This window comes from Dermacentor albipictus, chromosome 2, assembly GCF_038994185.2.
Source record: "Dermacentor albipictus isolate Rhodes 1998 colony chromosome 2, USDA_Dalb.pri_finalv2, whole genome shotgun sequence".
Lineage (NCBI taxonomy): Eukaryota > Metazoa > Arthropoda > Arachnida > Ixodida > Ixodidae > Dermacentor > Dermacentor albipictus.
The window spans coordinates 94,332,250-94,353,888 of NC_091822.1; the positions used below are offsets into that span (position 1 = coordinate 94,332,250).

The 21,639-nt window shown below is 45.6% G+C and overlaps 2 protein-coding genes across 10 annotated transcripts in view; both read right to left on the reverse strand.

The window, feature by feature from the left end:
• The window catches only part of LOC135902695 (membrane metallo-endopeptidase-like 1), a 360,170-nt gene that overhangs the window by 251,819 nt on the left and 86,712 nt on the right, over positions 1-21,639 (reverse strand). The window lies entirely within an intron of this gene.
• Positions 4,276-5,181, reverse strand: LOC135902719 (uncharacterized). The gene has a single exon (XM_065432940.1). It carries the CDS (start codon positions 5,179-5,181, stop codon positions 4,276-4,278), a length of 906 nt encoding a protein of 301 aa, XP_065289012.1.

Sequence of the window (21,639 nt, forward strand, 5' to 3'; positions counted from 1 at the left end):
AACATGGCGCGAGTTCACAGCAGGTGACGAGGTGTGAGTGAAAGGAACTCGTCCGGGCGACCCTCTTTGGTTAGCAGGCACCATCACGCACCGTATTAGTGCCGTCACGTATACAGTGAGGGTGAATAACGAAGAACGTTTTGTGCATGCCGACCATATTGTTTCAGCTAAGCGCCCGGGTTACCAGCCAGCCAGGAGCTCGTATTCAGTCCTACAACTTACAGGACGGCTCGATCAAGCAGACCCCATGGCGGCCCGAGAAATGGCAGCCCTTCCAGACCGTCCATAGGGCGACGATCAGACACTGCAAGACCAATCTTCGCATGAGCCCCCAGCATCGGGGCGCCTTGAAGATCACCAAGTCATATATCACGTCTGATGAAAGCACATGAGCTATCTACACGCACGATTGCCACGTGCATGTACCTGCCCCTCACCGTTACAAACCCTTTCCACATTTGACTATAGATAATGACGCAGAATAAAGGAGGTGTGATTTGTTTCTTGACAACCCAGCTGTCCAGTCTGTTCGTTGCACAGGCGAATGAAACAGGCGATATCCGGCCCCGAGAGCTAGGAGCAGGTTCCAGTGCTGTCTACTCCTGAAACCTTAAGGCGCAGTACATGAACACACAAGCAACCAGAAAGATGGGGTTACAATTAAAAAGAAAATTAAAGCTGGCAGATTTAAGACTAGATTTAAGAGAAGGCTTTAGCTCGGCCCAGCTTTAGTGGCTGAGTGTATATGGTGTTGCGCTGCTAGGCACAATGTCACAAGATTAAATCCCAAATGCAAAAAACGCTCGTGTACCATTCGTTTGATGAATGTTAAATAACCCCAAGTGGTCAAAGTTATTCTGCAGTCCCCCACCACAAGCATGCCTCATAATTCCACTAAAACCCCAGAATTTAGGCTTTTTTTTACCTCAAGATGAGCTCTGATGCTGCCTGTGGAAATGCATGCAAAACACAGAAGTGCCTTCATGAAAAAACTTAAGCTGATTACTACGAAAAGTGTTGCATTGGACAAAAATTCTAGCAAGTGCAGGGAGCAGAATTTAAATTGCGGGCCCATATTCTTTTCATAAAGTTCAACAATGCAATGCTTTCAACTGCAAGTGCAAACAGAATGTTAATGCTGGTGATAATTTATACATGGCCCTGCTTCAGGTTGATAGCAAATACTCCAAGCCAACGATGTGCGTTCTCCGATGAAGTGATACCCGATTGAATTTATCGTGACAGTGGTTGTGCGAGCAGTCTCTTGAGAATATTGTTTTCACTTGCTCTCAGATATCAGTTATTGTGAACATGCAAGCAGCCTCTGCACTTTGTCTTCAATCTGTTGTACACGACTGTTGTTGCATATGCTACTCGTCATTGGAAATAAACTTCAAATGTCTAAACACAGCGGCTCGTAATTGTGTGTTATCCTGAAATTGTTGCACTGTAACTGTGCGAGACTATCAATGCACATGTGTACTCAGGTTTGTGACGGGAGCTGACTCACATATATTCAGTGAGCCTAACATTGTATTCCAGAATGAGTTCTCAGTGGCAATAAGCATATCTGTAGCAATAAATGACAAGCACTAATGCAGGAATAAGTTCCTTATACAGGCGCAAAAGCCTGACTACATTCTACAAATGCATACCATAAATGCCTCTGGTAAACAGTAGCCCTTAAAGACCAAATGACAGAACCTCACACAGGAAAATGCACCACTCTGCAGGAAAGCAGGTTTGCATAAATGACCAGAGTAACACTTTCTTTATTACAAACACGAAACTGGCTCCCATGAATAGAAAACCAGATATACAAGATGCAATGTAGATCTAACAAAGATTACAGTAAAAGGAGTCTTCAACATGTCTGAACATTAGTAGTGGGCCAATATCAAATTCTTCGAATAATCGTATTGAGCATAAAATAATCAAATATGGATGCATGTGTGTATAGCAGGAGTACTCGCACCATGCTTGTATGTTGACTATGTTAAGTACAAATTGCCTTGGAAACATCGGTGCTCGTAGCTTAAAAATAAAACTCCTACTACACTGAAATAATACAAGCAAAAATCACAGATTGTCATGTAGGCTACTGCGACAAAACCTAAAACAAGTATTGCATTATTTACTTTGTTTCTGCATTGCTGCAAAAACTTTTTCAGAACAGCAGCAACACTAACAGAAGGTTTGGTTAATTTTCAAATACTTGAACAGGAATAGTTCGCATGAAATAGTCGTATTCCACAGCCCACCTCTTCGGTATATATTCCTGCCAAGTGGTACAAAAGTGAATCACCATGCCTTGCGAGTGAAAGTTAACTACTCTGCAGGCAAGCAGCATTGTATAGATGACCAGATAAGAAGAAGTGAACACACAAAGCCATTAATATCGCTAAATTGACACAAATACACACCAAGACTAGAAGCATAAAATAATAGAACAACTATCTATAGGTAGTTTACTACGACACAGCAGCGTGCAAGGGGTGATTGTTATGAATAAACTGAACAGGACTGTCAAGAGCTACGGTAAAAAGTAAAAGTTATCATTGCACAACATTGAAAGGCATCATAATCACACGCGCACATTGGTGTAGCCACGACAGCGCTTACTTTAAAGGGGTGCAAAACATGCCCGACAGTACTGCGAGTCAGTCCCTCAGGCATGTAGTCGAACAGGAGAATCGCGGTGTTTTGCAAGTGAAAGTGCACTACTCTGCAGGCAAGCAGCATTGTATAGATGATAAGATGAAGAGGAAGTGAACACACAAAGCCATTAGTATCGCTAAATTGACACAAATACACACCAAGACTAGAAGCATAAAATAATAGAACAACTATCTATAGGTAGCATACTATGACACAGCAGTGTGCAAGGGGTGATTGTTATGAAGAAATGAAAGGACAGTATTGCAATTTCAAGAGCTGCTCTTAAGAATTAAAGGTAAAGGAACAGTTACACACATTGCACAATATAGTTAAAAGAAGACGGCATGTTAAGAAGTACCAGTAACGGGCACACTTCATTCATGTACAGAGGATATATTGCACACTTATAGTAAATATTGCACAACAGAGGAACACACTAAATCTTAATGTTACATTAGATTAAATGACATGTAGCCATACCTTTTCATTCATATGCGAAGCGCTTTTTGGTCATGAATGCAAACAGTGAGAGAAGTCGCTCTAGCCTTTTTAGAGTTGCCTGCTATGTATGAAACAATGTGTGTACATTCAAAGCAATAAATAACTCTCGAATTAACATTTGAGATTACTTAGGCACATTTGCAACCTTCAGATGCAATGCTGCGGCACTGCTGTCATGTTGATGTGGTGGCATGCTACACAACCACCTGCCCCGCATACATTCCTTCCACCATGTTCCATTTGAATGCCATTGGCATAGCGCAAAAAAAAAGGTGAATAGGCACAGAAAAACATAACACACGCAGCACTAACTTTCAACAATAGATTTATTTCCAAGAGGAGCAGTACATATGTCGTCCACTGCGTGCGTCGCTGGGCACATGCTCCGGAAATGTCAGCAAACGAAAAAAGCACAAAACATGAGACTAGAGCAGGCTTGTGGTAAGCTATTATGACATGAGCAACAATTCTAATTGTTTTGTTGATAATACTATGAAAGGTTTGCTGATGCATGCGTCAGCACACATGGCTATGTATTATCAACAAAACATTTAGAACTTTGGCGCATATGATAATAGCCTACGATGAGCCTGCCGTTGTCGTGCATGTTTTGTGTTTTTTGCATTTGCTGACATTTCCGGAGTACGACATATGTACTACTTATCTTGGAAATAAATCTATTGTTCAAAGTTAGCGCTGCATGTGTTATGTTTTTCTGCGCCTCTTATCCCCATCTTTTTTTGCGCTATGCCAATGGCATACAATATGATGCATGAACAAGCCAAACGTGCAACTTTATTCCCCTATGTCCTCCCCCCAAGAAGATAAGCTAAACTATTTACATATCTGCCGTGGTTGCTTAGTGGCTACTGGCTATAGTTCCGGGCTACTAAGCACATGGTCACGGTGTCTAATCGCGACCACAGTGGCCGCATTTCGATGGGAGCAAACTGCGAAAACACCCATGTACTTAGATTTAGGTGCACATTAACAAACCCCACGTGGACCAAATTTCTGGTGTCCCCCACTACGGTGTGCCTCATAATCAGATTGTGGTTTTTGCACGTAAAACGCCATAATTTCAAACTACCACACATCCTGGCACTACAGCTTCATTCACTTCAGCCTCCGTAATGTCACTGCAAGACCATTTCCAGGCTTGCAAACATAGAAACCTTGTTGCAATTTCCTGTATGAAGCATACAGTCCATTTAAATAAAGGGTGCCCAGTCGTTTCACACGCTTTATTAGCTCTGGCACAAATGCCCACTTAGTAAAATGCAGCAGGGCTGGCAGCATTTCACTTTCCCAAAATTTACTGTTAAAATATATCCTCTGTATGTAAATGCAGTTTGGCTCACTTGCTTGCTCATTTTCTGTCCAAATTACAAAGTCACACCATGCATGGCCAGTGATGGCCATTTGCCCCTGCATTTGAAAGTAATACGGGTGATCTTTTTTGAGTACTACTTCATTATCTTCCTCAAGGGCACAGCAAAACTTTCTGTCCTCACTTGCCTCTTCAATTGTAAGGCCCTTCTTCGAGAGAGGACACTTAACTTCCAAAAGACCTTCTTCTCCATCTAAAACAATAATTCTGTCAGGTGAAGCTGCCAGAAAAGGATACTGCGGATGAATGTGCAGCCCAGTTTCATGGCTTTGCACATTTGTGCCTCTCATTTGCTGGAGCTGCACATACAAATCAACAGCATCCTTCTCATGCTTCCGTCCATATGCTATTGCCTCTGACATTGCTTTACCATTTGGATAGAATACTGTCCTTAGCAAGCCTTCAGGCTTGACACAACGGCAAAACCGTTTAAACATGGATGCAGTTAGGCGACCAGTGCGTGTAGCATGCCACAGTTTGTTATCTGCCTGTCCTAAAGTCTGAAGGCGTAAAGTTTCACGCTCGGCACCATCTAAGGCTGGCAGAGATTGTAGATGAGCATTTATTACGCCCTGTACATGCGTGTCTGACAGGTTATCTTCATCTGCAATCTTGGGCTTTGCTGTGTCCATTTCTCTCTTAGGAGCGCATTCTGCTGTGCCGAGGTAGCGCAATACCTGCAGAGTAGGGAAACAAGTGCGTAGCTTTTTTCCCAGAGCAGCCACATCGCCACATGGCAGCAAGTTGCTGGTGGGTCTATAATCCCCCCTTCGTTTCGTGCGAGCCGGTTGATTTACTAAGTGTCGCTGGAAGGGAATTTCTTTCAGGGGCATTCTTCGAGCTGGCTTCTTGGCTGGAATAAAACAGATGCAATATATTACCAATGTAACTTTATGTACTCACTTCTATTATATGTGCTCAGTATTGTGTTGTGTCTCTGCAGGAAGGTACCTTGTAATTTCAGTGAGTTCAGCTGTCAGCATGGTGCATTATGAAACACGAGTTCAAGAAATGGTGCGTTATAACTGCAACACGACTTCACTGTTTGCCCTGTTGTAGTGTCCAGTGAAATAAATTGTTTTTTTAAGGCTGGAGAGCATGAATGATTTGAAACACCCAGGTCTAAGCATACACTCAATGTTGAAGCGAGTTCAAACTACAAAACCCCATGCTTGTTTGGAATAATACAATACATTGCACACCTTCCGAAGGCACAAACCATCTGCAGGGTACGTCGGTGCAGGTAGTCTTGTGAGCTGACTTCTCCGCAACTGCGAGCAACGCCGCAGCCACATGCTGGCAGCTTTCACTCAGGCTGCAAGCCAAACGTAGATGAATATATGTGATAATGATAAAAGATACAGACAAAGATATGACGTCTGATGTAAAGCATAAATACTATGATAACAAACACATATACAGGTATGGCCATTTCGTGTTGCGTTGAATATTTGGAGTGCATGCATTTGGAAGCCCTCTACAAATAGGTGCAAAGGTGGCATGCAACAGATGTCTGCCAAGGGTGCTCATGACACCTGCCACGCAGAGACGCCACGGCGGCACACAAGCTGCGCTACCTCGCTGCTCTTGGTACAAACTCTCAACGTCCTACTCGCTGCTTGTTTCGATCTGCAAGCTTCGGGACACCCTTAAATGCAACCGCGTTTGCCGGAAAAGTGATAAACTCAATACAGACGAACACCGACAGAGCGTGCGACTGCGCACTGGTGTCGCTTGCGTTATTTCGCGATCTTCACACTACCGGACGAAATCAATCTGCCTGTCCAAGCGTTCACATTTGCGTATTTGCCCTCTGTACAGAACTGTCAATATTCTAAAATATATGGCACACTTTTTAAGCGTACGCCTGTAGCAGATGTGTACACGTCCCAAAACCTACACGATTCTCGAAGCCGGCTACTCGCGGGGCAAGATGACCTCCCGTACTCGTGTGGGCTGCGGCTGCTTCGACAGCTCGTTCAATGCTGTGCAAGACCTTGCAGATCGACAAAGAACAGCACAGCACGCGGATGAAAGAATCAATTTTAATACAGAGCTTTAGATTAGGGGACGCAAGCCACACCGAAGCGTTGGGGAAGGCAAACTCTATTGTTGGCCTTTCGTGCTTTTTGGTGCTCGCTTTGGGTTCTCTTATACGGCCGGAAACTAGCGTCTCCGATAGGTTTCGTGCGGCTTACATCCCCTAATATTCAAGTCTGTAATGCCCCCCATGTCTAGCACAACAAACCGATATAGAAACAAGTGTGCTCACCCGGCGACACATTGACAGTGGGCTCCAACGACGTTGCCTGTTGCTTTGTCAAACCACGCGGAAACTACGTAAAATCCACTCTTCATCGACGGAAGACACATCGCTCTCATCAGATGGATAGTGGTATCGCCAGTGTCTAAATTCACTCTGATATTCTTGACATATATTTCTTCTTTCAGTGCCCAGCATCGATGCGCCTGACGAACGGTCGAAGTTTTTGAGTTTAGATAGCGCCACACACAGTCAGTTTGGATGTTACACTTGGTCAAGTCGGAAGTCCATGCAGCGTCCGAAAACTGGCACGGAAAGACGTCGTCTTCAATCATTTTTTTACAGCAGCCGCTGGGTGAAAGATCGCACGGAAAGTCGCTGTGGCATGGGCGCAAGCCTACAAACGAAACACGCTGTCTAACCATCCACCCTCGCACACAGAGCGCTCAAGCTTCGTTTGTTGTACGATAGACGGCGCTCACTATTTTGCAAACCGTCAATTCGCCACAACTGGGAGGTGTGAGCTTTCTAACGCGTATATTTTTCCTGTCCCAGGTGAAACGTAGCCTAGCCATCCCTGTGGCTAGTATGAATGCTGTTATCACGATGTTCGTAATCACTCAGAAATTCCGGTCGCTTCACAGTTACACAACAACCGTGACATTTCTTCTTATTACTGTGAAATTAGCGATTCAGATTTTCCTTTCGTAATTCTCTTATTTATTCATGTCTAGTAAGAAATTCTTAAGTTGTACGGAAGCGTCCTTAAAATGTTTTTATAATGGCGGTGCTGGTGGTTGCCGGTTATCAGCATGCAGGTGTAGACTAGCGATCTGCCACAGATGTGTGCTACCACGCATTCATCATACCATTCTTATACGAATTAAAATTGTGAGATCGGCTAGTTGCTGCTACTTGCAAAAAGCGCGGAACAAGATCCTGCTGGCAACGACCCGAAGAATCCTGCACAACTGGGAGGTAAATAATTTTCTACCATGTAGATATTTCCCTTGATAGGAAAGACGTAGCGAAACCATCTCTGTGGCTAGCGTGAATACCATAGCCGTAATATTGCTAATAACTGAGAAGTACCGGTCGCTTCATTATTAGTTAACATCCGCGATAGCTCTTTGTTCTATACATTTGGCGATACAGCTTTCCCTTTCGTAAAGCTCGTATTTATTCATTTCTACAAAGAAATTCTTAAGTTGCACGGAAGCGTTCGCGGAATATTTTCATAATGGCGGTGCTTGAGGTGGTGGTGGGTTATCAGTACGCTGGTGTAGACTAGCGATTTGTCACGGAAGTGTGCGACCACACGTTCATCAAACCATTCTTATACGAATTATTGTTGCGACATCGGCAAGTTGCTGCTACTTGCAAAGGACGGGGACAAAGACCCTGCTGGCAACGACCCGGAGAAACCAGCACTACTGGGAGGTAATTAATTTGCTAGCATGTAGATATTTCTCTTGCTAGGTAAAACGCAGTCAAGCCATCTCTGGGGCTAGCGTGAATACCGCAATCATGATGTAGCTAATACCTGAGAAGTACCGGTCGCTTCATATTTTGTGAGCCGCGATAGCTTTTTTTTTTACTATGCAATCGGCGGTTCAGCCTTTCCTTTTGTGAAGCTCTTATTTATTCATTTCTACAAAGAAGTCGTTAAGTTGCACGGAAGCCTACGCGGAATGTTTTCATAATGGCGATGCTGGTGAAGGGTTATCAGCACGATGGTGTAGACTAGCGATTTTTCACAGATGTCACCACTTACATTAATTATCAAACCTCAAAGAACACACCACCAAGCAAGAATACAGGCATTAAATCGATGGGGTTCTTACGTAAAAATATGATCTTAGTGCATTGGCGAAATATCTTCCTTTAATTTGGATGGTATGTTCTTCCATGTCTTAACTCCAACAAATTCAAGTAGTCATTTGCCATATGATGATGATGATGTGTGTTGTTTTGTGGCGCAAGGGCCAGGTTTGGCCAAAGAGCGCCATGACTGGTGGTAGTGTTAAGGATGTATTATGGAAGATGTGACTTGGCTGTAGAGTGGCCTAAAATAGTCGCTGTAAAGTGCGTAAAATCTACGTGCTATAAAATTATGGCGATGACTGATGACGAATACTATGAACTTTAAAATCCATCGTAAAAGAATGATGCAATGTTTAAAATATGCGAGACTTTAAATTGCTTACAGCAACACTGCCTCGCCAGAGCCCTTGAACCATAAGGGCCTAGAGGCATGTGCTATTCAAAATAATTATCGCAGCGGCATCCTCTGGAGAGAGGACCCGCTACGAACATGTGGGGCTAAAAACATGCAAGACAACATCTTTCAGAAAGCTTAGTACTGCGTTGGTGTCAAATAAAGGTTCTGGGCCTAGTAACATTACTGGATGAAGGGGGATGTGCTGGCGGTATGCTACGGGAAAATGTTTCTTTCCTTCAGATTCGGCTTTCCGACACTCCAGTAAGACGTGGAGGACGGTCAGCCTCTCCCCGCATCTACCACAGGTTGGAGGCTCGTTTCCCGTGAGTAAAAAGTTATGTGTGCCGAAAGTGTGTCCTATTCTTAGACGGCAGAATAGGACATCTGTCCGGCGGGATTTTGTTACGGGAGGCCAGAAACCTAACTGTGGCTTGATTACATGCAGTTTATTGTTTGTTTCCATGTCCCACGGGCGTTGCCAGTAGTTCCGCAGTTTTCTGCGCAAGTAGGGCCTCAGATCTGTGACAGGGACTGCTGCGGTAGGATTTACAGAATACGATGCAACTGATGTGGCCATCTGGTCCGCCAGAACATTGCCTTCAATGGCCCTATGACCGGGCACCCAGCATATGATGACATGCTGGTTACATATATACGTTTTACATAGGACGGAATAGAGTTCGTTGATTACTGGGTTTTTGTGCTTAGAAAATGACATCAAGGCCTTCACAACACTGAGGGAGTCCGTATATATAACTGATTTCTGGAGTTGTGATTTATTTATATGCTTTACGGCCGACAGCAGTGCGTAGGCCTCAGCCGTAAAGATACTAGTTTCCGGATGCAGTACGTCGGATTCCGAGAAGGATAGACCGACGGCTGCATAGGACACCCCGTCATGTGACTTCGATGCGTCTGTGTAGAACTCCGTGCAGGAGTATTTGTGCTGGAGTTCCCGGAAATGCATTAGGATTTCAATCTCTGGAGCGTGTTTTGTAACTTGCATGAAAGATATATCACATTGTATGAGCTGCCACTCCCACGGAGGCAGTAGCTTGGCTGGATGCATTAGGGGAAGCTCGAGGAGTGGAACGTGCATTTCTTCACTAAGCTCCCTCACACGCAGCGAGAAAGGCTGTCTTACGGAAGGACGATTGCGAAAGAGTGTAGCATATGTCATGTCATTAATGGTATTAAAACAGGGATGTTGAGGATTTGAGTGGACTTTCAGAAAATATGTTTGGCTGATGTATGTTCTCTGAAGATGAAGTGACCACTCATTTGATTCTGCATATAAACTTTGTATGGGACTTGTTCTGAAAGCGCCTGTGGCCAGTCGGATTCCTAGATGGTGGACAGGGTCTAGCATTTTTAGTGCGCTCGGGGCGGCAGAGTGATAAATCACAGCACCATAGTCTAATCGTGATCGAATGAGGCTTTTATAGAGTTTCAATAAACACTTCCTGTCACTACCCTACGTAGTCTGGGATAGAAGTTTGATTATGTTCATTGTTTTTAGACACTTTTCTTTAAGATGTTTAATGTGGGGGACGAAAGTGAGTCTGTAGTCAAGTATGACACCTAGAAATTTGTATTCTTTGTTTACAGGTATCTGTTAGTTAGTTAGTTAAATGGGGTTTAATGGCGCAAAAGCGGCTGAGGCTATGCTGCGCCAAACACGAGGTGTTTTAAAATCTAGTTTATGAAGGAAAAGGCTTCGTTAATCTATATCTTATGTAAAAAGGCAGTGTCATCTAGAAATTTGCGGACTTCACATAATGGTACTAGTGGATCATCACCTAAAGTTAGAGCAGGGTGTAAAGGTATGTGTAGTTGATATAATTTGTGCAAAAGTGTTCGTCTGTGTGTTTCAGTCTCCGTACATGTGAGTAATATGTGCATAACTGTTAGTGGCTGTTGACATTTCTCGCATGTTGGTGTGTCTTCTTTCGTAAGTAAGTAGTTGTGTGTGAGGTGTGTGTGCCCAATGCGTAGTCGGCATAAAACTACTTCGATGAACCGCTCCTGATGATAGCAAGACTTCCACTCGCCAACTATGGGTTTCGTGAGATGTAGCTTGTTGTCGGCACAACGGTCCCATTCGCGTTGCCATTTTACCGTTAAGGCCTTTCTAATTGCGCGGATGCTATCTTTATGTGGGATTGTTGTGTTTGTAATGTCTTTGTGCGCTGCCATCAATGCACATCTATCAGCTGCTTCGTTACCCGGTATCCCAACATGGCTTGGGACCCAGCAGAACCGAATTGACCTCCCGTACTCGTTAAAAGCCACCATGTTCAAAATGTCTCCAGTCAGGGGTTCACACTCAGATTTAGGATGTAGAGCTTTTAGTGTGCTTAAAGAATCTGTGTATATGACTGCATTTTTGTTTTTATCAGCAATAATCTTTTTGACAACAACCCATATAGCAAAAACTTCGGCCGTGAAAACAGAGGCGTGTTGTGGTAATCGAATACTTGTTTCCCAATTTTCCGTTACGGCCCCCACACCCACGTGATTTTTTGTTTTAGAGCCATCAGTGTAATATTGCATGTTATTTTGATATTTGTCCTGAAGTGCACGGAATTCATGTATAATGTGTTCGTGTGGGGTGTCTTTCTTCTTTAAATGTGTCATTGTCCAGTCGCACAACTGTGTGAAATCGTACCACGGGGGCAACCTTGGTGGCCTTTCGGCAACCTGCAGGGCTTCGGGAGGAATATCATAGGTCTCACAATATTGTTCGTGTCTTAAGATGAGTGGCCGAATCATGTTTGGTTTATTTGTGTAGTGTAGTCGTGATTGGCACTGTGTTACGATGTTGTGGCATATATGTTGTGGTGATGAACGAATTCTTAATACATAGCAAAGTGTAAGTTGTGCTCTGCGGTGTTGTAATGAAGGTTCATTAGCGTCAACGTATAAACTTTGTACAGGCGATGTCCTGTAGGCACCGCTCGCCAGTCGTAGGCCAAGATTGTGAACTGGATCAAGTCGCTTAATGTAGGACTGCCTAGCTGCACCATAAACTACGCTACCGTAGTCGAGGATGCTACGTACAAGGGATCGGTATATACGTAGTAAACATGTTCGGTCAGATCCCCAGTGCTTGTGTGATAAAACCTTGAGGATATTTAGCGCTTTGCTTGCTTTATTTTAGTTGCGGTAATGTGGGCCAGGAAGTTCAGCTTTGTGTCAAACGTTACGCCTAGAAATTTATAGTGTTCTTTGACCGGCAAGGTTGTACCATGCAATGTGAGAACTGGGTTCAAGTGTAATCCTCGTTTCTGGGAGAAGAGAACTGTAACAGTTTTGTCTGTTGAAAAACGGAATCCATTCTTGTCAGCCCATTGTGTAAGGTTATTTATGGTTATTTGTAGTTGTCTTTCGCAACTGGATAGATTTGAGGCGCGGCAAGCAACTTGCAGATCGTCGACATATATGGAGTGCATAACAGAGGATGGTATGATCTTATTAACAGAGTTCATTTTGATTATGAAGAGTGTCGTGCTCAGAATACAACCCTGTGGAACGCCATTTTCCTGTGTAAATGTGCGTGAAAGTACTGCGCCGAGACGCACCTGAAATGTTCTATTTGCCATAAAATCAGATAGACAGTTTAGCATTCTGCCACGCACTGCCAATTCAGCCAGGTCTCTTAAAATTCCATACCGCCAAGTGGTATCATACGCTTTCTCTAGATCGAAAAATACTGTGAGACAGTGTTGTTTGTGTAGAAACGCGTTACGTATTTCATGTTCTAGTCGTACGAGGTGATCAGTTGTTGAGCAGCCCTTTCTGTATCCGCACTGGTGCACGTCTATTAGATTCCGTGATTCAAGGATGAATGTAAGCCTTATGTTTATGATACTCTCGTAGGTTTTGGCTAGACAGCTTGTTAAGGCAATGGGCCTGTAGCTGCTTGGGGACGTTGCGGCTTTACCTGATTTCAAAAAAGGCACTATTACTGCATTTTTCCAGTCTGTTGGCATTGTTCCAGATTCCCAGATCTTGTTGAAAAATTTAAGAAGTGCTTCTGTTGATGCTTGAGAGAGGTGTGCCAACATTGTGTAGTGGACACGGTCAAGGCCTGTTGCTGTTTTTTTACCGGAAGAGAGAACCCTGTTCAATTCTTGCATTGTGAGGGCGTTATTATAAGGTTCATTTGAAGCCCCAGTAGTGGGCAGTCTCTGTTTCTCCGCCGACATTTTATATTTTAAGAAGTCACTTGAGTAGTTTGCTGAGCTTGAGACCTTGTAAAAATGTTCGCCTAATAAGTTCGCCTGGTCCTGCAGTGTTGTTTGTGTGCCTGGACATGTGAGTAGTGGAATTGTGTATGATGTGTACTCTCCTCTAAACTTTCTTACCTGGTCCCACATTCGTTTTGACGTGACCGTATTATTAATTGATGATACATATTTTTGCCATGACGATTTCTCTGCCTGCCTTCGAATAAATCGTGCTTTGGCTTTGGCCTGTTTGAAATTTAAAAGGTTGCTATAAGTGGGGTACCTACGTATGATTCCCCAGGCCTTATTTTGTTTCTTTTTGGCTTCTGTACATTCGTTCGTCCACCAGGGATTTAACCTTTTGTGTACAATACCAGATGACTGGGGTATTGACTTTTCTGCTGCAGAGATTATTACTTCAGTGATTTTTTTATTAAGTTCATCAATGCTTAGTTCTTGTGAAAAGACAACTTCCAGACTCGCGTTTTCCGTAAAAAGCGGCCAGTCAGCGAGCTGTAATTTCCACTGGCGTGGCCTAGTGATTAAGGTTGGTGGTAATGATAAAAATTTGATGATTGCGGGCAAGTGATCACTGCCATAAGACTTGTCGACGGTTTCCCATTTAAAATCATTAAAAAGAGATGGTGAGCAAAAAGCTAAATCTAAACAACTAAAAGTGCGGGAAGTCGGTGAAAAGTATGTCGGTGCACCTGAATTTAAAAGGCAGATATCATTTGATAGAATAAAACCCTCAACCATTTCCCCTCTTTGGTCAGTTTTGATACTGCCCCAAGGAGTACCGTGAGCATTAAAATCCCCCACTAAAACAAATGGCTCCGGTAATTGACCTGTTATATTTTCTAAGTGTTTAGTGGTAAAATGGGTGTGGGGTGGGATATACAGCGAGCAAATGGTGATGGTTTTGTGAGTTAGAACAGTGACAGCAACGGCTTTTATGTGACTGGTAATCGGAACTTCTCGAACTGCAATACCGCCCTGCACAACAATGGCTACACCACCGGAAAGCCGGTTCATCTGAGTATGGTCGCGCCGTACAACAGTGAAGCCTTTTAATATATGTTTGTGTTTCTCACCTAGGTTTGTTTCCTGTAAACATAAGGCCACAGGAGAGAAGTTAAATAACAGGTCTTTAATGTCACCTATGTTATGTAAAAGACCTCTACAATTCCAGTGAATAATAAAAGCTATTATGGAATTGAAGGGTAAAAATGGCTTTAAAAGTTGAATAGGAGATAAAAAGATATTAGGTGACTGAAATCTGAAGAAGGGTGATACAAAGGAGCGATCACCTTCAGGTTAACGCCTTCTTATTTAGAGTAGTTATTGGGAGTTTATCCCTCTTTAAGCGCTCCAGAGAGCGCTTGTCCTTGGGTGTCGATGACACCGAGGTTTTTACGTCGACCTCCATCGCTCTCTCTGAGGCGCTGGAGGACCGAGAGTTTGGCGCCGAGACACGTGCCTCGGGCCTTGGGGTTCGTTTGATTTTGGGGCCCTGCGGGGCTGGTGTCTGCAGGGCCGTCGAAGAGGGTGGAGCAGTACTGACTGCTTCCACCACGGGGGCGCGAGGAGTCACTGCGGCACCACTGCGCGTGGGCTCGGAGGACTCCGGAGGCCTCTGTGGCGCTGCCCCCGCCTGCGCCACATCGGCATAGCTTCTTCGCGGAAGATACGATAGCCGCTTTCGGGCTTCAAAGAACGAAATTTTTTCTTTTACAGTTAGGGCAATGACTTCTTTTTCTTTTTTCCAGCAAGGGCAGGACCGCGAATAAGCTGGGTGATCTCCCTTGCAGTTAACACAATGTGGCGAGGATGTGCAATTCTCTGATTGGTGGTCGTTAGAGCTGCATTTAGCACACGTTGTTTGTCCTCGGCATGCATGTGAAGCATGTCCAAATCTTTGGCACTTAAAACACCGTCTGGGATTCGGGATATACGGTCTCAAATTGACTTTGACATAACCTGCATCGAGTGAAGTAGGCATTACGCTTGTTCCGAAGGTGAGTATAACATGTTTGGTGGGGATTTCTTGATCGTTTCTTCGGATTACTATTCTTTGTACTTTGGTGACATTTTGTTCCTGGAAACCTTCTAGCAGTTCCTCGTCGCTTAAACCAATGAAGTCTTCTTCAGATATTACTCCCCTACTTGTATTAAGTGTTCTGTGGGCTGAAACAGTCACTGTCGCTTCGCCAATACTGGTAAGTTCAGAGAGCTTATCTGCTTGATCTTTGTTATTAAGTTCTAGGAGGAGGTCCCCACTAGACATTTTGGATGCTTTGTATGTTGGTCCGATTTTGTCTTTCAGACACTTCGCTACCAGGAAAGGAGAAAGTTTCCTTACCGGTATGTTACTTTCACTATGCACTACATAGTACTTTGGAAATGTTGGGGCGTTGCTTTGAAAGGAAAATTGAAATGGTACCTCGGTGCGGCATCTCTTCAGACGCCGATCATAAACAACAGAGGCTTGTGCTGCCATAGGAAAATGTGTATGTTCGGCAACAGCGCCGACCGCCCACCACGGAGCCCAACGAGGGGACGCGGCACAGCTTGTGTACAAGCCTGCACGACGCCAGCCGTACGCCATCACTATAACCCAATATGGTGTACCCAAGGTAGGATATCCACACAAGGTTAACCCTTGCCGCCGAGGAGAATGAAGTAAATGGAAGAGAGGAGAAGACAGGAAAGGCCAGAAAGTAAGAGATAAAGACGAAGATTCGAGAGGAAGAGATAAGAAGAGGCGACTGCCGATTTCCCCCGGGTGGGTCAGTCCGGGGGTGCCGTCTACGTGAAGCAGAGGCCAAAGAGGTGTGTTGCCGCCGCCGGGGGGCCGTAAAGGTCCAAACACCCGGCATTGGCTCAACCTCCAGGATCCCCTTTTCCCCGGACACGGCTAAGCCGCGCACGGCTACACGCGGGAGGGTCCAACCCTCGTGTGCTCGGGTCCGTGGTGTCGCCACACACCAAACGCCTGCTTACGCAGACGCCCCTGCGGGGACAGGTATCTGTTGTCCGCACACTTCTAAGCAGGGATCTGGAACCAGGCCTCTCTTCCTTGTAAACAAAACACAGGAACTCTTGTGAGGATTGATTTTGAATCCATTTTTCTCTGCCCACCCTGACACCTTGTTCAAACCATGCTGTACCTGTCTCTCGCAGACGGTGAGGTTACAGGATTTGAAAGCTATTTGAATGTCATCGACGTAGACAGAGTAAAAGATGGCGGGTGGTAATGAAGCACGAAGCGTGTTCATCTTCACAATAAAGAGCGTGCAGCTGAGAACGCCTCCTTGGGGTACACCCGTTTCTTGCATAAAAGGCCGTGAGAGTGCATTGCCGACTTTTACCCGGAAGGTACGATTTGACAAATAGCTTTTTATTGTATTAAGCATATTACCGTGGATGCCCATTTCTGACAGGTCTCTTAAGATTCCGTAACGCCACGTCGTGTCATACGCCTTTTCCATATCGAGAAATATCGATAGGAAGAACTGTTTATGTATAAATGCGTCCCGGATATTTCCTTCAACACGTACGAGATGATCGGTTGTGGACCGCCCTTCTCGGAAGCCGCACTGATACGGATCAAGCATTTTGCTCATTTCAAGGAAATGGATGAGTCGCCGATTAATCATTTTTTCAAATATCTTACAAAGGCAACTCGTGAGGGCGATCGGGCGGTAACTTGCCACTAAGGAAGGATCTTTGCCTTGTTTTAAAACAGAAACCACAATGGCTTCTTTCCATGCAGTTGGGAGGTATCCTGCAGCCCAAATGGTGTTGAAAAGTCTGAGTAGTGTAACTTGGGTATCACTGGGTAGGTTTTTGATCATTTCATACATGAGTCTGTCTGATCCAGGTGCAGAGCTCTTGCATGAGCTCAAGGCAGCTCTGAACTCGGCAATACTGAAAGGGCAGCTGTACGATTCATTCTGTAGACATTTTCCTTTGAGTGGCTTACATTCTTCTATTTGTTTATACTTTAGGAAGGATTTCGAATAATGATTTGAACTTGACACACTCTCAAAGTGTTCGCCAAGTGAGTCTGCCTGATGTTGCAGCGTATCACCCTGTGTGTTTACGAGAGGGAGTGAATGTGTTTGTCTGCCTCTAATTCTATTTACGCGGTTCCAGACTTTCGCCTCATCTGTAAACGAGTTGATGTTCGATAAAAACTTTTGCCAACTGTCTCTTCTCGCCTGTCGGCGGGTTCTCCTGCCTTGAGACTTAACTTTCTTGAAGTTAACAAGATTCTCTGCAGTGGGCGAAGCACGTAGCAACCCCCACGCCTTGTTTTGATTCCTACGTGCGACTCTACATTCATCGTTCCACCACGGGACATGCCGTTTGCATGCCGAGCCACTTACTTCACGTATGCATTTACATGCGGCATCCATTATGAAGGCTGTGAGGTATTCCACAGCAGGATCGATTTCTAAAGAACACATGTCATCCCATGATATACTAGTTAAATTTCGGAATTCCTCCCAGTCTGCTGTGTCAATCTTCCACCTAGGAGCCTGTGGTAGATATTCATTTTCTTTAAGTGTTCTTAATAGTATGGGGAAGTGGTCGCTTCCGTAGGGATTATTTGTAACTTCCCATTCGAGTTCGGGCAGTATAGACGGGGAAACTATGCTCAGATCAATTGAAGAAAAGGTGTTGTTTGCAAGACAGTAATAAGTGGGTTTCTTCTTATTCAGCAAGCACGCACCTGAAGAAAAAAGGAACTGCTCAACAAGACGTCCTCGCGCGTCTGTACGAGAGTCGCCCCACAGGGAGCTGTGCGCATTGAAATCGCCAAGAAGAACATAAGGTTCTGGCAATTGATCTATAAAAGATTGGAATTCGTGTTTCGTTAACTTGTAGTGTGGGGGCACGTAAAGAGAGCTAATGGTGATGAGTTTGTTTAGCAAAACAGCTCGAACCGCCACTGCCTCAAGGGGGGTTTGTAGCTGTAAACGCTGACAGGAAATACTTTTATGAATACAGATGGCAACACCGCCTGATGATACGACAGCATCATCGCGATCTTTGCGGAACTTGACATACTGTCGGAGAAAGTTTGTGTGTGGTGGGTTTAAATGTGTTTCCTGTAGACACAGCACTTTTGGATTGTGTTTTTGTATAAGCTCTTGCACGTCATCGAGGTTCCTAAAAAGACCTCTGACGTTCCATTGAATAATTTGTGTCGCCATTTTAAAGGTAAATAAGTGCTGTGTGTATGGAAACGGAGGTGATGCCTTAAGTTACAGAGCTCTTTCGAGGCCCTGTAACGGGCGTTCTACTCTTTCTGGAGCGTTCGAGGGAGCCTCGCCGCTCCTTAGGCGCTGGGTGCGCCTTGAGGATACGTGTAGTGTCCATTGCCTCTTGTGAGGCGCCGGACACGTGCTCTTGCGAGCGAGAATTTACCAGCGAGGGCCCTGCCTTGGAGGGCAAGACCCCTGCACCCACCAGCCCGGAGGTCGATGGGGCTCCGTGGGGGATTTGGCTGCGCTGGCTGTTGCCAGCGCTGGAAGGGGCCGCGGAGGTTGGGGCAGCCTCAGCTGCGCCCACCTTCGGGGTCGGTGGCCCCGTCTGGTGGGTTGACGGAGCAGCGCTAGCTGCAACCGCCGCGGGGGCAGATGGCGTGACTGCCGACTCGCTGGTTGTGGGTCGGACAGCCGCCGGTGGCCGTTGTGTCGCTGCCCCCTGACGCGTCACATCGGCAAAACTTTTCTTGGGCAGGTATGAAACCCGCCTGCGTGCCTCTTTGAAGGATATATTCTCTTTTACTTTTATCGTTACAATTTCTTTTTCCTTCTTCCATGAGGGGCACGACCGCGAGTACGCGGCGTGATCCCCGTCACAGTTTACACAGTGGAAAGCGTTCTCACAAACTTCAGAGGTGTGTTCTTGGGCACTACATTTAGCACAAATCTGGCGGCCTCGGCAGCTCTGCGAGCTGTGGCCGAAGCGCTGGCATTTGAAACAACGGAGTGGGTTTGGCACGTACGGCCTAACACGGAGCTTGATGTACCCGGCCTCAATTGACTCGGGCAAGATACTTGATCCAAAAGTAATTATAAGGTGCTTAGTCTGAATCTCTTTACCGTCCCGCCTCATCTTAATTCTTCTGACGTTGATCACATTTTGTTCGCTGAAGCCCTCCAGGAGCTCCGCCTCAGTCAGGTCAATCAAATCATCATCTGACACAACACCACGGGTGGTGTTCATTGTACGGTGTGGGGTTACTCTTATGGGAGTCTCCCCAAATGACACTAGTTTCTGTATATTTTCATATTGTTTCAGATCGCGGAGCTCCAAGAGGAGGTCACCGCTTCCCATTCTCGACACCATGTAACCGGGACCAAAAACATCAGTCAAGGACTTTGAGACAAGGAATGGTGAAATATTTCGAACTGCTTTCTTTGGCTTTTCAGAGTGGATAACGTGAAACCGCGGAAAATTCTGGATTTGGTGTCCAAAAAACGTGAAGACATCTTCGGTGCGCCCTCGTTTCTGAGGGCGATCAACAAGGGAGGGGAAGGAAGTTTCCATGAAAATATGTGTACATTCGGCAACAGCGCCGACCGCCCATCACGGAGCCCAACAAGGGGACGCGGCAGAGCTTGCATACAAGTCTGCACGACGCCAGTCGTACGCCATCACTATAACCGAATATGGTGTACCCAAGGTTGGATAGCCACACAGGGTTAACCCTTGCCGCCAAGGAGAAAGGAAGTAAATAGAAGAGAGAAGAAGACAGGAAAGATGTAAAGTAAGAGATAAAGACGAAGGTTTGAGAAGAGAGAGACAGGAAAAGGCGACTACCGATTTCCCCCGGGTGGGTCAGTCCGGGGGTGCCGTCTACGTGAAGCAGAGGCCAAAGAGGTGTGTTGCCGCCGCCGAGGGGCCGTAAAGGTCCAAACACCCGGCACTGGCTCAACCCCCAGGATCCCCTTTTCCCCGGACACGGCTAAGCCGCGCACCGCTACACGCGGGAGGGGCCAACCCTCGTGTGCTCGGGTACGTGGTGTCGCAACACACCAAACGCCTGCTTACGCAGGCGCCCCTGCGGGGGCATTTGCCATATAATCGCCAGCGGAATTACATCTGGTCGAACAGGATGATGACAGAAATATGGATACAGGAAAAGCATGATTGCGCTTCTTAAGAGCTGCTTTATGCTCGCGCATAAACTAGCATGGCAATATGTTTAGTTGAGTGGAGCATAAGATAATGAAGCTTCAATACAGCCAGGCCCCGTAACTGCAGTATAGATGTTAAAGTGCTGCGCCCTGCCACGCTAGTCAATGCCTTTTCCGCTTGACATTTCTGTACGGCGTTTATTTTCAGAATACAAAATACCCTAATTGCAAAATTGCAAAACGCCAAAAGTGCAGATTGCAAAATAACCTACTGCACCTTGTACATGAGCTTATTCAATTTCCCCGAAACCACCGTCATTTTGCCTCCTCATGTCACCCCTCCTACGCGACCATTGTATGGGGACTGCGTCTACTTCTCCCACCTTCCTACAGTTCTACCTAGGCCCCCCCTGGACTTGCGCCTTAGTAGCAAGGGAAGCGCTGCTGTTTCTAGAGTGTTCCTGTGGAAAGTCACGGATAATTATAGGTGTCAAGTGGCTCATGTGGCAACGGCCAAGGAGCTCCAAAGGCCATTGTGCACATACGATTCGCTGGGTTGAAATGACTTTCTAGCGTGGCCTTTCCTCTCTGACTCATTCCTGTCATGTATGCACACGCAAGGACTATCCCCCTTCCCCGAAGCGGCGTGCCTGACAGCAGCAGAGGGAAAGTCGAAGGAAGAGGCACGAAAGTTTCGCATTAAAAACGAGGGACGAGTTTACCTCTCAATCCATTGCCCTTTCTCATTGGGTAAGGGGGTCAGTAGGCACCGATCGCAGCGCTAGTTGTTTTCATTCTGTGGCTGCCCACGATGCTCTTTGGTTGTTTGTTTTGTGCGTACCACTAAAAGTGCTCGTGTGCTTTTTCTCACAGGTGGTGTCTTGGCTACCATGGCGCTGAACGTGAACGATGTCGAGCGGCTGGCCGTGGAGAAGCTTCGAGCTCTCAAGCGTCGTAGCTTCGAAAGTGGCTACTTCTGAAGATCCTGCTGGCAAGGACCAGAAGAATTCGCCACAACTGGGAGGTATGAGCTTTCTAACGTGTATATTTTTCCTGTCCTAGGTGAAACGTAGCCTATCCATCCCTGTGGCTAGTATGAATGCTGTTATCACGATGTTCCTAATCACTCAGAAATTCCGGTAGCTTCACAGTTTCACAACAACTGTGACATTTCTTCTTATTATTGTGAAATTAGCGATTCAGCTTTTCCTTTCGTAATTCTC

Excerpts from the sequence above, each read along its gene's own strand:
- LOC135902719 (XM_065432940.1), bottom strand. The coding sequence starts at position 5,181 with ATGGACACAGCAAAGCCCAAGATTGCAGATGAAGATAACCTGTCAGAC.